Genomic DNA, 16,896 nt, shown 5'->3' with positions numbered 1-16,896 from the left:
CTAACTTTCAAGCTTATAAAGCAGCAAAGTTCAGACCATACAGGCTACAAATACAGTAAAATATTATTGATTCCAGATAGCAGTGCAGTCACACAGCAGTCTACTCCTACAGCTGCTTGCCAGATATCTCTGCAATGACTATGCAGGATCACCCATCTTCAGTTTTTAAAACATAAAAGCATGAAATTTTGTGCTCACACCATACTTTTTAAAACCTTCTTTTCATCCCAATACCTTCCTGGCTTAGTGCAAGGCTCCAACAACAACAACGACAACAAAAAACAAACGTCTTAAGCCCTTGACATAAAACATATTGTGCTTTCATTTGAAAAATGTGACAGAAAAACTTGAACTTCAGTTGCTGTTTGACAAGATAACAAAAGTGAAGATCTAATGATAAAATAACTGGGGGTGGAGGAAAGAAAAAAACGTGAGGCTGTGCATTTGCATTGCCATCCATTTCTTGGCAAGCTCCAAGTGAGGGGCCAGCAGTCTGGCGTTGGTCACAAAAGGGAACACATATTGATTAAAGCACGTTTTAGGGGCTAGTGAGGTAGGAGTACGAATCCAGTCACTGCACTGCTGGAACAGAGGCAGTGGTGAGATTGAGGGACTCCTTCAGAGAGAGATCACAAGAACATCACATGAATACGTGAATCCTGTGCCACAAGGCGACTGTCAGGCTTCTTGTGGGTTGTATCTGCTCCCACCTCCTTAGCAGAGACAGCTTTCCCCGTCAGCTCAGCAGGAACAGGCAGGATAAGGTTTCACCACCCCTCCTGTTGTGGGCGGCTTGCTACCTATCCTGCTGCCTGTGGGGTGGAGTTTCCAGACTTTTCAGTGAACTTCTGGGGGTTTTGCTGCCTGCCTTTCCCAGCACTTGCTCCCTTGTACCCCTTCAACGGGACAGATGCCTGGCAGACAGGCTGTTCAGCATGCAGGAAGGTACCCACCCCACAGGCTTTGCCAGCAGCAGATGGCTCTTGCTCCAAGATACTGGCAAGCCCGATGGTCGGGAGCCCAGGCGGATGAGCTTTAGTCCTTAGTCTCTCCCCAGTGCAATGCAGAAGGACAATGATGCCAAGGAGGAGCTGCTGTGGGAGAGCTTTGCTTTCTGCCTCTGCCTGCCCTCAGCTACATGCTTCCTTTATCTTCAGCTGGGGCTGAGGCGCTTCATGGGGGAAGGAGGAAATTGCCCCTCCTAAATGGCACCCCTATTGGGGGTAGAGTAATTGGAACTCGCTGAGGTTGGACTTGCATTCTGTCCTTTTCCATGGGGCATTTGTTTTTCAAGCTGCCCCAAAATTCTTATCACTGTTACTACAAGATGTCAGCCTGCATGTCTGGCAGACAGCAAGAGACTCCCCCACTGAGTCTTTTGAGTTGTGTCAATCCCAAGTGAAACCCCCCTGGCTGCTCCCAGAATAGGCAGTCCTTCCTGTTGCCTCCGTGCCCTTTGATCCAAGAGAGTCACACTTCAGTCCTGCACATATGCTCTGCCTCTAAACCTTATCTTTAGGAATTAAACTCTACAAACTTCATTGTTCTTAATGCAGAGAATAAAAACCCCAGACCTTAAGAGAGGAAGGAAAGAGGGTTTTTAATAAACCAAGAAGGAAGGGACAAACTGAACTGTGGAAGGAGGGAGAGGCATGTCAGATGGAGTGTGACCCTCCCTTCTTGGCTGCTTTCTCCTCATCCAGGGCAACAATTCTAAAGATGCAAAGAGAGGAGCCAAGGAGATTAGAAAGAAGAATATGGTTTAAACCAGCGGAGGAGACAGAGAGGCTAGCTCCACACAGCTCTCCTGACTGCAGGGCAGTTTCAAAACATTTGAAGAAAGTGGAACCAGGATCACCCCTTATTCAGAATTCCACATTCTATAATTTGCTCTGGGGTACCTAAAATGTGAGGCAGTGGAAATCTACGTGGAATGGGCTATATGACTACAGTCACATTGCACCCTAAGATATTTGGCCCTGTGCCCTAAATGCACCCTGAAGACTGCTGTCCTTTCAAGTTTGTCCAGTCATTTCCCACTGATGTTGACAGGAGGCTGCTGGAAAGTGCAGGCAAACAAACAAAGCTGTGTTTGGGCCTTTTTGTCTTGGAAGTGACTTGACCAAGTTACCAAGAACTCCCCAGAAAAATGCAGTCTCATTAATGCATACTGTACTTGAGTTTGGGCAGTGTCAGTTCTGAGGTTGCTCCTTTTAGATTCCATTTTTCATGTTAAATCTCTTTAGATAGTGTGTCTTCATTGTGTTTTTCTAGCCAGTCACGTTTCATCAGCTGTATTAGGAAGGTGTAAGGTTGATTATGGAGCAGGGAGAAGTGTAATTTCTTTAGTGAATGATTGAGGGCGCTGTAGTTCTGCAATAGCTGCTGTGAAGAAGTTACAAGGATTTCCTGCTGGGAATATTGGAATGAACGAGCACTTCTCTCTCCTTGCCTTTTTTTAACATTCCTTGATATTTCTGAACACATTTGTCTCTATGCTTTTTTCACAGGTCCATAGGCCATACCATTCCTAGAGAAACACAAAACCTGCAGGTGCCTTATTATGTTGATAAAAACTTCGAAAATAGTTATAAAGGAGCAGAACTTCAAGAGCTAGAGAAAACCGTTGAAAAGGATTATATAGACTATATCCAGACCAGCTGCTGGAAGGAGAAACAACAAAGTAAGTAATCTTTGGTGTTTATAAGTGTATAGGTACACATCACATAAAAGCCAGAGCGTGGCTTTGCTTGAGCAGGTATTTCTATTATAAGCCCTAGCTTATGGAAATATATAACTTCCTAAACCATTGGTTCTCAACTTGCGGCCCAATCAGAACAGAGCTGTGGCCCATGTGACATCCTCAGGGCCATACAGGTAGTATATATATGGTGTGGATGCGGCCCACATAACACGTAGAGAGCTGCATATGCTACCCACGGTGGTAAATGTTTAGAACAGTGGTTCTCAGCCTAAATTACCCTTGCACTGTTTTTTGTCACACCTGCTCTCTTTTGTCACCTGGTGAATTTGTTGTTGAAAGCTTGACACAGTTCTCTTTGGCTGATTTTAAGAGATGAGTCTGAAGTGTTTTTCACCAGTGGACTTTTTTTTTTTTTCAGGTGCTTTCTTTTACACTTGAATAACTCAGGATAGCAATGTTTTAAACATGAAATCCACCACATTTATTCATCCAATCTTTGACAGATTCAGAAAATTTTTGAAAATGGCATTCACATACCATGTTACTTTGTATCACATTTTAAAAAGAGAGAGGCAGAAAGCATGTGCTTATTTGAATGTGCCACCTCTATTTGAGTCTGAGGTCATGTTTTTTACCATAGTCAAGCATTTATTTTACTTTAAGAAAATGCAATGCAAAAAGTGACAATCCAATAAAATGTTGAGACTTTAAAATGCACAAAAAAGTTAGGAAATTCAAAATTATTATTCTCACATCAACCTTAACTTGGTTACATGGCACATATATATTAAGGCATAAACTTTAACACCATATAGTACTGATATCTGAATTGATGTGCATAGAACAAAGATGCAGTCCTTGTCCCTTTCTTACATTTTAACAAAATATACACACACAAGGGGACCAAGTTATATGTGGAATCACAAGTTTGAATTTCCATAATTGAAATAACTAGACAAAGTGCATAGTATACTGAAAAAAAGAGAGAAACATTTATCATCATAAGTGTTTTAGTAATAGTAAGTTAAACTACTTTCACATAGAAGTTTTTCTTTTTAAGTTAATAGTATCCCTATAAATGTCAACCTGAATATGTTTTAACAAACTTTTTGCTTTTGATTGATCTCCTATTATGTCCAGCAATCAGGTCAATATGGCACAAACATTGTAGAGCACATGCCTTGTCCAAACAATATTTGCTGTATCAACAAAGAGGCAACAATAATGTTGCCAACTCTGGTAATCTTCTCACAAGTTTCATAATATTTGGTGTTTTAAAAAGCCCCAGCTCCTGGATTCAGGTGATTTATGTGAGACTCTCAGCTTTCCTTAAAAAACAAACAAAAACCTAGCCATTTTGACTGCAGAGAAAATCTTGAAGGCCCAAAAACCAGAAATCAAGTTAAAAGAACCCAAGAGGCATGTAAGTTTGTTTTTTGTTTTTGTTTCTCAAATATCATGATTTTTAAGCTGCTACTCATGATTTTGAGAGGCCCAACTCATGATTTTTGGGTACTTGTGGACACAATACCAGCCTGTAGATACAACATGGCTGTCTATGAACTTGAATACAATGATAATGGAGTCTCATGTCAATGTCTACGTACAAGGATTCAGCAAACACTGTAGGTGAACACGTATATGTGAGGCAGACCAATACAGGAACCACAAACATGGTTACATATGAGACACACAGGATTATCCAATACCATTGCTTTTATTCCTTGCTTAGTGCTATTCTTGTTTTTCACATAAGGTGTTAATGGGCCTTGCTTCAAAGCATATAACAGCGACATGACAAATCTGCTGCCACCTTGCTCTGTTGTGGGCTCTTCCTTCCCAGTTGCTCAGGTCAACCTGATATGCTTTCAGCTTTGACTTCAGTGTGTCTTTATATAATTTATACTGACCACCAGGAGAACAGATGTCTTGCTTTATCTGACCCTAAAACAGAGGTTCTCAAACTGTGGTCTGCGGACCACCAGTGGTCCACAAGCTCCTTTCAGGTGGTCCTCAGATAGTTCCCTCTAAGGTGCGCGCCTGGGCAGTCGCGCATGAGAAAATGAAGGCCCACCCACCTAATTAGTGGAGCTGCGCAGGCGTGGCTCCACTAATTAGGTGCCTGGACCCTGAGAAGACGCACATGTAAGGTGAGGTGGTGGCCTTGAGGGAAATAGGGGTAAGGGGCAGTGGTGAGAAAGAAGTTGAGGGGTGAGAAGAAGAGGTGTGGGGAATTTGGGACATGCAGGGCTGCGTCGGCCAGAGAAAGAGGCAATTTTCCCCAGCTCCAGGGCTGCTGCTGCTGGGGAGAGACCCCCTCTCCTTCCCAGCCCCAGCTCGGGGGCTGCTGCAGTGGGGGAGAGAGGGCACATCTATTGCATTAGAAAGGTAAGACTACTGATATTAACATATGAGTTGTGTGCTTTAATTTGTAGAACAAATTGGTACAAACAACATTTGAAAAGATCATTAAGTGGTCCGCCGAGACCCTCAGCAATTTTCAAGTGGTCTGCGAAAAAAAAAGTTTGATTACCCCTGCCCTAAAATATGGCCTTGGGTATTCTCAAGTTGGACATACGAATGAGATGCCCAGATTAAGACAGCTGAGTTTTTATGAGCGTGCTTTGAATGCCAGACAGCCAACAACAATTAAAGATTTCAATATTGGGAATCCTGTCCAACCACTTGATCCTGCGAATAAACCAAAGACAGCATGTATGGAACTGAACAAGTGACCTAATGTGGCAGCACTATATTGTCATGTCCCTCAATCATATAGAAGCATTGTAAGCATGACTGCTTGATAGACTTTTAGCTTTGTGTTTATTTTGACATTCCTATTGTTCTATAGGTGGTGTGACAGCATTCCAAATGCAGTGCTGGCCTTGGTTATACAGTGGGTAATTTCATTATCAAATGTGGCATTCTGTGAAATCATACACCTAAGGTAGCAAAACTTCTCCATGGACTTGAGAGGAGCATTGTTGATCCTAACAATTGGGTAGACCTCCACGTGTCCCAGAACAAATTGGTATGGTATGTCAGTTTTCTTTAGGCTGATGGTGAAATCAAAATGATTGCATGAGCAAAGTGATCAGATATAAGTTGAATGTTGTCAACCGAGGGAGCATCAGCAATTAAAAGGTCTTTAAAAAGTAAATCTGCCACTTTTGTGTGAGCACAGAAGCATTGCAGGTTGAACAACTTCCCATCTGCATGGAACTGGATAAATACTCCTGTCAATGTCATGAAATGCATCCATAAGCATAGCCAAAAAAGAATGGAAAAGAATATGGGCACCAGCATGCAACCTTCTTTGGTGGCATTGGTGAGCAGAAAGGGGTCCGATATCATATTTTCAATATGACCTGTTCAAGAATTTTCCCAGCAACAGAGTAGGGAAATGCCACAGTCATCATCACAATTTGCCCTATCATTTTTATGTTTATAGAGGTAGGTAGATGAGGTTGGCAGCCTTGAGAGTCTGTGGCACCAACTCTTGCTCCCAGATAATATGGAAGAGCCATTTGAGGTGCTTTGCATAGTGATAGCCACCCTGTTGGAATGTCATCTGGTCCAGGTGCTTTCCCTTGTGACATCTCCTGTGGCTGTGGTGGTCTCATGTAAAGTGGGGGTTATTGCTAGTTTTTTCTTTTAAGAAGCATTGTGTAAGAGCATTAATTACTTCCTAAGAAATGTTGGGAAGGGTGATTAAGAAGCAAACTGAAATATTCTGTCCATCACTCAAGAATTTTTTTTTTTTTCCGACTAAGGGTGAATTGCAGTGCAGTTTGCATACAGGGCTTATCTTGTTGCACATGGTGCCATATATAACGTGAACACCAGCAAAAAAAGCTTTTGGTGTCTTTGCAGTCTGCTACCAGTTGTAACTCTGCAGTTTTATTTTCTCATCACTGTTTTTGTTATTTGCCGAATTCTGGTCTGAACCATTGTTTTTGTTTGGTGGTATGCAGCTTTTCTAGCTGCTGAATCCTTGTCCTCTATGTAGGCTTGATGGGTAGCATGCAGTGAGTTCAAGAGCTGACATACTTTGGGGTCCTTCTCAACAAATCAGTCCTGATATTTCCTTTTAATGAAGCAGAGAACTTTAGCAGCCATGTTATATATTGTGTCCCCAGAATGTTTCCAGACTGCCTCAATGTCCACTGAGGCTTCTGTAACTGAGGGAAATGCTCCCATGAGTTTCTGTTGGAATTCAGACTGTTTGTCACGGTTTTCCAGGCTTGAAATACTGATATTCTTCGCTGGCTTGAGTTGCTATCAGTGTTGCTGAGAACACTACAGAGGAACATTTGACTTCTCATGAGTCTATGGGCTGACTAGAAGTCGGCGCCTCTCATGATGCAAGTGAGCCTGACATGGCAGAGATTTCTTCACCATATAGTAACATAATCATGTGCCAGTGTTTTGAACAAGGATGCATTCAGGTCATATACTTGTGGGCCTGTTGAAACGTTGTTGGTGATGATTAGGTTGTATTCAGTGCATTTGGAAAGTAGTAGCAAACCATTAGGTCGTCATGGAGTTGGCAATGCGAACTCTCTACATTCCCCATGATTCATAGTTTTGGGCCATTTTAATGACAGGCATGATTGGAACCATCAGTTTATTATTCTGTGGGACCAAACTGACAACGTTATCAAGGGTTTGACAGAAGTCCTCCGTATCCTCATCTGGGTAGATCATTGTTTGGTGCCTATACACTGATGACAGTAGCATGACTGTTAGCAAGCCAGTGCAAAGGAGCATAAATGTGTCATTAACACCCTCCAGCAGTGACTCAAATCTGCAGGCAATCAAAGTCTGGATGGCAAATCCCACCCAGTGCATCGGCATTCATCCTCAGATTTGCCAATCCAGTAAAAAGTGTAACTAGCGCTCGCTGGTGAGTTGCAGCTAGAAGAAGTAAGTCTTGTCTCATTGAGCCCAGCAACATCTGTATTGTACTGCACCAATACTTTGCCAAATACAGTGGTCCTATGCTCAGGTCCATCGCCTCTGTTGAGGAGCATGTGAATATTCCAAGTTGCAAACGTTGTTTGTCTTCCTTATATTTTGACTGCAGAAAAGCTGGGTGACCAGTCATGTGGGACACTAACAGGTTTGGGTGGAGCAAGCATTTTTTAGGGTCCTTTCTCCATCCCACTCCCCCTTTGAAACGAGCAGCACTGTTCCTAGATAGGGCTGCTCTGACACTTGAGAAGGATACAAACGTGGCATCCAGCTATGACTAATGGCCATCATTCCCATTCAACCTGTGTGCAGGATTGTGACTAAGGACTTCCAACAGCATCCTCTGCCTGTCCCTGTTGCCATGCCCCCTCACTACAGGTCTTGGATTAAGAGATTGCAGAGTCACTATTGCCTTGTTGAATCACCTGCACTGTGATTGGGTTCTAGAGGGAAAGGTGTGTGCAGTTCCCGTCCCACTCTCCTGTCCATGCAAGCCATGTGCTGTTCTGGTACAGAAATTGCAACGAGTAAGCGCAACAAACATGGATGCAGGTTTACATTTTGAGTTCTTTCTCCTAGTGAATGTCCTTGGCCCCTTGTGAGTCTTCCACCTTTCCAGAGTTACTTTTGGAAGGGCAATCACATGTCTCTCTAGGTTGCTATTGGCTGTTGGCTTATTTGATGGTGGCCTACCATTTCCTGGTCCACTATTGACTTTAGGCATCTATGGCATTTGATAAGGCATTGCAAATTATTTCAGTTGTATACTTGAATACAGGTTTGGGTCTTTTCCTTTTACATAAAAAGATTTGATAAAATGACTTGGTGCTGGTGAAATGTGCCAGATGAAGAGCCCTGTGCTGAAGACCGAAAGCCCTGTGCACAGAATGGGCTACACCAGAGGTTGTGGCAGTGCAAGCTTCCACAGTCTGCTCCAGTCTTGTGCTTCGGGGTAGGGGAACACGTCAGTCTGCATGCACCTTTCAGTCCTTTGTCTCAGTTGAATCTATATTGAGTCCCTAGCTGTGTCCAATCCTGTCTGTCTGTCTGTCTCTGGACAGGAAATGGTACTTTTGGTTTCACAGCATAGGGTGGAAGAAATGTCTAGTTTAGTCTGCTTAGCTTGTGCTGATGATCCTGGGATTATCATTTCTCATACTCTTAAGATTTAGAGCCATTGCACCATGCAATTTCTTGTTTAACCAGCACCCTGAGACCTTCAAGTTTTTAAACGAAGAAGAACAGTATCTTCCTTACGTGAACATTCTTCTTCAGCGAATAATTGTTTTATAGAATTTGTGCTGTCAAATACTTCAGTTGGCTTCAGGATACTTACATTAAGCACATAGCTGATCTCCTTCATGTAGTTCTACAAAGGTCTCCAGAGCCAAGGAATGCAAAGCTGGAAATGGTTGCAATCACTTTGGAGGCCAGGAGTAGAATTCAAAATGACCATCACAAATTAGAGAAGTGGTTTGAAATCAACAAGATGAAATTTAATAAAGACAAATGCAAAGTACTAAGCTTATGAAGGAAAAATCAAAGGCATAGCTACAAAATGGTGAATAACTAGCTGGTGGCAGTATGGATTAGAAGGATTTGGAGGTTATAGTGAATTGAATATGAATCAACAAAGGGATGCAGTTGCAAAAAAGGCTAGTACTCTAGGATTTATTAACACAAGTGTCATATGTAAGACATGGGAGATAATTATCCCACTCTGCACAGCACTGGTGAGGCTTCAGCTGGAGTACTGTGTCCAATTTTGGACTTTAGGAAAAATGTGGATAAATTGGAGGGAGTCCAGAGGAGAGCCACAAAGGTGATAAAAGGTTTAGAAAACCTCACCCATGAGGAAAGGTTAAAACCACTTGGTATGTTTAGTCTTGAGAAAAGAAGACTGGGGGGCTGGGAGGGAAGCACCTGATAAGTCTTCAAATATGTTAAGGGCTGTTTAAAAAGAGGACGGTGATCTGTTGTTCTGCGTGTCCACTGAAGATAGGACAAGAAGTAGTGGACTTAATCGGCAACAAGGCAGATATAGGTTAGATATTAGGAAAAACTTTTATTGTAAGGATGGTAAAGCTCTGGAATAGGCTTCCAAGGAAATTGTGGAATCCCCATCATTGGGAGGTTTTTAAGAACAGATTGGACAAACACTTGTCAAGGATGGTTTAGGTATACTTTGTCCTGCTGAGGGGGTGGACTCAATGACCTTTTGCAGTCCCTTTTAACCCTACATTTCTAAAATTACATGCCTCAGAGTTTGCAAGTCTAAAAGGGTCTGAGAGTTAGAGGGAGGAGAAGATCCAAGTTCATAAATGCAAATAATCTTCCACTCATTTTACATTTGTACATTAGCTTTCAGCCCAAAGCACATCTTAAGGTGAGGTGGGGAGGGGAAGCCAGCCAGTGGATAGTACACTGCACAATCATGGGGAGAAGGAATATGCCTGTTGCTGACATGGAATGTGCTAGTGTAAACAAGGCTTCAGACTCTAGTAGGGCTGTATGTATTATGAGATGGCAATGGTTGCTCCATATTTAAGGTTAATAGATTGTAAGGCCAGAGGGGACCAATGTAATCATCTAGTCCAACCTCCTGCATGATGAGGGCCATAGGACTTCCCTGAATTAATTCCTGCTTCAAGTCCAATATGCTCTAGTTCAACTACAGCTATCTTTTACAAAAACCTCTCACCTTGATTTTAACATTGCCAGTGATGGAGAATCCACCACAACCCTTGTTAAGTTGTTCCAGTGGTTAAGTATTCTCACTGTCAAAAATGTGTGCCTTATTTCTAGTCTGAATGTGCCCCTCTTCAAGTCCCAGCCGTTGGATCTTGTTGTACCTTTGCCTGCTAGATTGAAGAGCCATTGATTGTAAGCCCTGGTCTACACTAGGACTTTAGGTCGAATTTAGCAGCGTTAAATCGATGTAAACCTGCACCCGTCCACACAATGAAGCCCTTTATTTCGACTTAAAGGGCTCTTAAAATCGATTTCCTTACTCCACCCCTGACAAGTGGATTAGCGCTTAAATCGACGTTGCCGGCTCGAATTTGGGGTACTGTGGACACAATTCGATGGTATTGGCCTCTGGGAGCTATCCCAGAGTGCTCCATTATGACCGCTCTGGACAGCACTCTCAACTCAGATGCACTGGCCAGGTAGACAGGAAAAGAACCGCGAACTTTTGAATCTCATTTCCTGTTTGGCCAGCGTGGCAAGCTGCAGGTGACCATGCAGAGCTCATCAGCACAGGTGACCATGATGGAGTCCCAGAATCGCAAAAGAGCTCCAGCATGGACCGAACGGGAGGTACGGGATCTGATCGCTGTTTGGGGAGAGGAATCCGTGCTATCAGAACTCCGTTCCAGTTTTCGAAATGCCAAAACCTTTGTCAAAATCTCCCAGGGCATGAAGGACAGAGGCCATAACAGGGACCCGAAGCAGTGCCGCGTGAAACTGAAGGAGCTGAGGCAAGCCTACCAGAAAACCAGAGAGGCGAACAGCCGCTCTGGGTCAGCGCCCCAAACATGCCGCTTCTATGATGAGCTGCATGCCATTTTAGGGGGTTCAGCCACCACTACCCCAGCCGTGTTGTTTGACTCCTTCAATGGAGATGGAGGCAATACAGAAGCAGGTTTTGGGGACGAAGAAGATGATGAGGAGGAGGTTGTAGATAGCTCACAGCAAGCAAGCGGAGAAACCGGTTTTCCCGACAGCCAGGAACTGTTTCTCACCCTAGACCTGGAGCCAGTACCCCCCGAACCCACCCAAGGCTGCCTCCTGGACCCAGCAGGCGGAGAAGGGACCTCTGGTGAGTGTACCCTTTTAAAATACTATACATGGTTTAAAAGCAAGCATGTGAAAGGATTACTTTGCCCTGGCATTTGCGGTTCTCCTAGATGTAGTCCTAAAGCCTTTGCAAAAGGTTTCTGGGGAGGGCAGCCTTATTGCGTCCTTCATGGTAGGACACTTTACCACTCCAGGCCAGTAACACGTACTCGGGAATCATTGTAGAACGAAGCATTGCAGTGTATGTTTGCTGGCATTCAAACAACATCCGTTCTTTATCTCTCTGTGTTATCCTCAGGAGAGTGAGATATAATTCATGGTCACCTGGTTGAAATAGAGTGCTTTTCTTCAGGGGACACTCAGAGGAGCCCATTCCTGCTGGGCTGTTTGCCTGTGACTAAACAGAAATGTTCCCCGCTGTTAGCCACAGGGAGGGGGGAAGGTTGAGGAGGTAGTCACGCGGTGGGAGGAGGCAAAATGCGACCTTGTAACGAAAGCACATGTGCTATGTATGTAATGTTAACAGCAAGGTTTACCCTGAAAGAGTGTAGCCACTGTTTTATAAAATGTGTCTTTTTAAATACCGCTGTCCCTTTTTTTTTCTCCACCAGCTGCATGTGTTTCAATGATCACAGGATCTTCTCCTTCCCAGAGGCTAGTGAAGCTTAGAAAGAAAAAAAAACGCACTTGCGATGAAATGTTCTCCAAGCTCATGCTGTCCTCCCACACTGACAGAGCACAGACAAATGCGTGGAGGCAAATAATGTCAGAGTGCAGGAAAGCACAAAATGACCGGGAGGAGAGGTGGCGGGCTGAAGAGAGTAAGTGGCGGGCTGAAGAGAGTAAGTGGCGGGCTGAAGACAGGGCTGAAGCTCAAATGTGGCGGCAGCGTGATGAGAGGAGGCAGGCTTCAATGCTGAGGCTGCTGCAGGACCAAACCAGTATGCTCCAGTGTATGGTTGAGCTGCAGCAAAGGCAGCTGGAGCACAGACTGCCACTGCAGCCCCTCTGTAACCAACCGCCCTCCTCCCCAAGTTCCATAGCCTCCACACCCAGACGCCCAAGAACGCGGTGTGGGGGCCTCCGGCCAACCAGCCACTCCACCACAGAGGATTACCCCAAAAAAAGAAGGCTGTCATTCAATAAATTTTAAAGTTGTAAACTTTTAAAGTGCTGTGCTTAAAGTGCTGTGTGGCATTTTCCTTCCCTCCTCCACCACCCCTCCTGGGATACCTTGGTAGTCATCCCCCTATTTGTGTGATGAATGAATAAAGAATGCATGAATGTGAAGCAACAATGACTTTATTGCCTCTGCAAGCGGTGATTGAAGGGAGGAGGGGCGGGTGGTTAGCTTACAGGGAAGTAGAGTGAACCAAAGGGCGGGGGGTATCATCAAGGAGAAACAAACAGAACTTTCACACCGTAGCCTGGCCAGTCATGAAACTGGTTTTCAAAGCTTCTCTGATGCGTACCGCGCCCTCCTGTGCTCTTCTAACCGCCCTGGTGTCTGGCTGCGCGTAACCAGCAGCCAGGCGATTTGCCTCAACCTCCCACCCCGCCATAAACGTCTCCCCCTTACTCTATCAGATATTGTGGAGCACACAGCAAGCAGTAATAACAGTGGGAATATTGGTTTCGCTGAGGTCTAAGCGAGTCAGTAAACTGCGCCAGCGCACCTTTAAACGTCCAAATGCACATTCTACCACCATTCTGCACTTGCTCAGCCTGTAGTTGAACAGCTCCTGACTACTGTCCAGGCTGCCTGTGTACGGCTTCATGAGCCATGGCATTAAGGGGTAGGCTGGGTCCCCAAGGATACATATAGGCATTTCAACATCCCCAACAGTTATTTTCTGGTCTGGGAATAAAGTCCCTTCCTGCAGCTTTTGAAACAGACCAGAGTTCCTGAAGATGTGAGCATCATGCACCTTTCCCGGCCATCCCACGTTGATGTTGGTGAAACGTCCCTTGTGATCCACCAGAGCTTGCAGCACTATCAAAAAGTACCCCTTGCGGTTTATGTACTCGGCGGCTTGGTGCTCCGGTGCCAAGATAGGGATATGGGTTCCGTCTATAGCCCCACCACAGTTACGGAATCCCATTGCAGCAAAGCCATCCACTATGACCTGCACATTTCCCAGGGTCACTACCCTTGATATCAGCAGATCTTTGATTGCGTGGGCTACTTGCATCACAGCAGCCCCCACAGTAGATTTGCCCACTCCAAATTGATTCCCAACTGACCGGTAGCTGTCTGGCGTTGCAAGCTTCCACAGGGCTATCGCCACTCGCTTCTCAACTGTGAGGGCTGTTCTCATCTTGGTATTCATGCGCCTCAGGGCAGGGGAAAGCAAGTCACAAAGTTCCATGAAAGTGCCCTTACGCATGTGAAAGTTTTGCAGCCACTGGGAATCGTCCCAGACCTGCAACACTATGCGGTCCCACCAGTCTGTGCTTGTTTCCCGAGCCCAGAATCGGCGTTCCACAGCACGAACCTGCCCCATTAGCACCATGATGCATGCATTGGCAGGACCCATGCTTTCAGAGAAATCTGTGTCCATGTCCTGATCACTCACGTGACCGCGCTGACGTCGCCTCCTCGCCCGGTATCGCTTTGCCAGGTTCTGGTGCTGCATATACTGCTGGATAATGCGTGTGGTGTTTAATGTGCTCCTAATTGCCAAAGTGAGCTGAGCGGCCTCCATGCTTGCCTTGGTATGGCGTCCGCACAGAAAAAAGACGCGAAACGATTGTCTTCCCTTGCTTTCACGGAGGGAGGGAGGGAACGGGGGCCTGACGATATGTACCCAGAACCACCCGCGACAATGTTTTAGCCCCATCAGAGTGCTCCATTGTGACTGCTCTGGACAGCACTCTCAGATGCCCGATTGCTGCACAGTTTGGGTTGCTGCTACTGTGTAGCAATGCCGTACCGCGTCTGCCAGCACCCAGGAGACATAGGGTGACGGTTACCTGAGCAGCCTCCATGCTTGCCTTGGTATGGCGTCCGCACAGAAAAAAGGCGCGGAACGATTGTCTGCTGTTGCTCTGACGGAGGGAGGGGCGACTGACGACACGGCTTACAGGGTTGGCTTCAGGGAGCTAAAATCAACAAAGGGGGTGCCTGTACATCAAGGAGTATTTCAGGCAGGACTTCACGGAGGGTTCCAATAAGAAATGGTGCACCTAAGTTATCGTTCTTATTGGAACAAGGAGGTTAGCCTGGCCTCTGATTGATACATGGCTAGATTTACCTCGCTGCACCTTCTCTGTGAGTGACTGCAGTGTGACCTAGAGGAATGAGTCCCCTAGACAGGGGAGGAGGCAAATGAGTACAAAACAAATCTGGTCTATTTCTTGTTTTGACCCACTCCATCTATCTTTTACATCTTTGGCTGGCAGCAGACGGTGCAGAAGGACTGCATGCCATCCACATCTCATGACTGCTCGGCAGAAGATGGTACAGTACGACTGCTAGCCATCCTCATCTCTTGCCTGCCTGGCAGAAGATGGTACAGTACGACTGCTAGCATTTCTTATCAACTGCCCGCTCACCATAAGACGGTTCAATAGGACTGACTGCAGGACTAAAGAGAATGACCTGGTCAAGTCACTCCAAATTTAGTCCCTGCACCCGTGTCTGCCCAGGCGCTCCCAGCCGACGTGGCCAGGAGCACCTCGGACACGACGAGGACGACTACCAGTCGTATTGCACCGTCTGCTGCCAGAAGGCAATGGGTTGCTGCTACTGTGCAGCAAAGCCATACCGCGTCTGCCAGCACCCAGGAGACATAGGGTGACGGTTACCTGAGCGGGCTCCATGCTTGCCGTGGTATGGCGTCTGCACAGGTAACTCAGGAAAAAAGGCGCGAAATGATTGTCTGCCCTTGCTTTCACGGAGGGAGGGAGGGAACGGGGGCCTGACGATATGTACCCAGAACCACCCGCGACAATGTTTTAGCCCCATCAGGCATTGGGATCTCAACCCAGAATTCCAATGGGCAGCGGAGACTGCGGGAACTGTGGGATAGCTACCCACAGTGCAATGCTCCGGAAGTCGACTCTAGCCTCGGTACTGTGGAAGCGCTCCGCTGAGTTAATGCACTTAATGCACTTAGAGCATTTTCTGTGGGGGGACACACACTCGAATATATAAAACCGATTTCTAAAAAACCGACTTCTATAAATTCGACCTTATTCCGTAGTATAGACATACCCTAAAATTTCTTTTCCCCATATAAGTATTCATAGACTGTCATCAAGTCACTCCAAAATCTTCTCTTTGATAACATATGGTTGTAATAGGAGCCAGATCCTCAGCTAGTGTAAATGGTTGAGATCCATTGACTTCAATGCAGATTTATAGCAGTTGAGGATCTAGGACCTCTCTAAAATCCACAAATTTAAGAGAGATGTTTCCTAGGACCATTGTGCCCAGCAAAGGAAAACATTACAATTTTGCCATTCTGTTAACTAAAGAGCAAAAACATATGCTCCCATAATTAGCCATGGTATACGTTAGAAACACATCTGCAACTATATTTACAGTGTTTGAGATTAGCAGTTGACTGAGGACACCACAGTAATTAAAAACCGTTTAAGAATGATTATCATCTGGTCCGGTGAGCCAGTAATGAGTACAGCTGAGACTGTGCTAACTTTAGACAGCCAAGTTTGTAAAAATAAACTGTTTGAATGCAAAACACAGTCATGGAGAAAAGTTCTCTGGAGACCTTTAATTAGCTGTTTTGTAACTTTGGTCCATTAATTCCTTTCTGTTCAGATGTTTAGCCTCATTTGGGCCATGCATTTTGTTAAATGAGTACTTATTGATAGTAGGTAGGTTGTTTTATTTACTGGAGTTTACTTTGTTGCTGATGGATATAGATATATACAATTTTGCAAAGTTAAAACTACAGAAACAATGGATATTGTATTGTCTTTGATCTGACCATTGAAAAGGTTTCTGTCTGCTGTCTGTCTGCCTCATTAATGGAGACTACAAAGTAGTCATTCAACAGCCTGCTAGTCCACTAAAGCACATTGTCGGCCGGTCACTTTTTTGGTGCCTCTTATTTATTTTAAAAGATTTGATTGCCAGCTGCAGGCAGTGTTTCTCCTCTTGTGGCTTAGTATTGCACAATAGCCTGGGTGTGCTGTGGCTTTTTGTCCTTTAAAACACCTGATATAGGCTGAAGGAAGGATACCAGATTTGGATGGACCGTTAGTCTGTTGTGGTAGAGCAATTTCTGTGTAAGACTGAAGTTAACAAAATTCAGGACCCAAGAACACCAAATAAAGACAACTGAAAATAGAGGGTTAAAATATGACATTGAAACAACATATTTGATGAATACCATATTACATTATTTTCCTTTATAAATTTTTAACTGGATATTAAAAAATACAGGTATAAG

General features: G+C 44.9%; 2 protein-coding genes across 3 annotated transcripts in view; both read left to right on the top strand.

Moving 5' to 3' along the window:
• The window catches only part of DNAJC18 (DnaJ heat shock protein family (Hsp40) member C18), a 44,378-nt gene that overhangs the window by 26,056 nt on the left and 1,426 nt on the right, over positions 1-16,896 (top strand). The window contains exons 7-8 of one of the 2 annotated variants that reach the window (XM_084637286.1): positions 2,511-2,683; positions 10,484-12,776. In XM_084637286.1, the coding sequence (XP_084493412.1) occupies positions 2,511-2,683; positions 10,484-10,488 (178 nt within the window). In that variant the 3' untranslated portion in view covers positions 10,489-12,776. Of the gene's footprint in view, positions 1-2,510; positions 2,684-10,483; positions 12,777-16,896 lie in introns of those variants that run through there. The other variant, XM_084637285.1, reaches the window with a different exon arrangement.
• LOC311525282 (uncharacterized protein) lies at positions 10,922-12,776 on the top strand (the record flags this gene model as incomplete). The annotated part of the gene is made up of 2 exons (XM_084637284.1): positions 10,922-11,501; positions 12,091-12,776. 2 exons carry the CDS (start codon positions 10,922-10,924, stop codon positions 12,630-12,632), a joined length of 1,122 nt encoding a protein of 373 aa, XP_084493410.1. The 3' UTR covers positions 12,633-12,776.

Source organism: Lepidochelys olivacea, assembly GCF_965140295.1.
Source record: "Lepidochelys olivacea isolate rLepOli2 genome assembly, chromosome: 8".
In the NCBI taxonomy this organism is placed as follows: Eukaryota; Metazoa; Chordata; order Testudines; family Cheloniidae; genus Lepidochelys; species Lepidochelys olivacea.
This window is presented reverse-complemented; position numbering and strand designations above follow the sequence as displayed.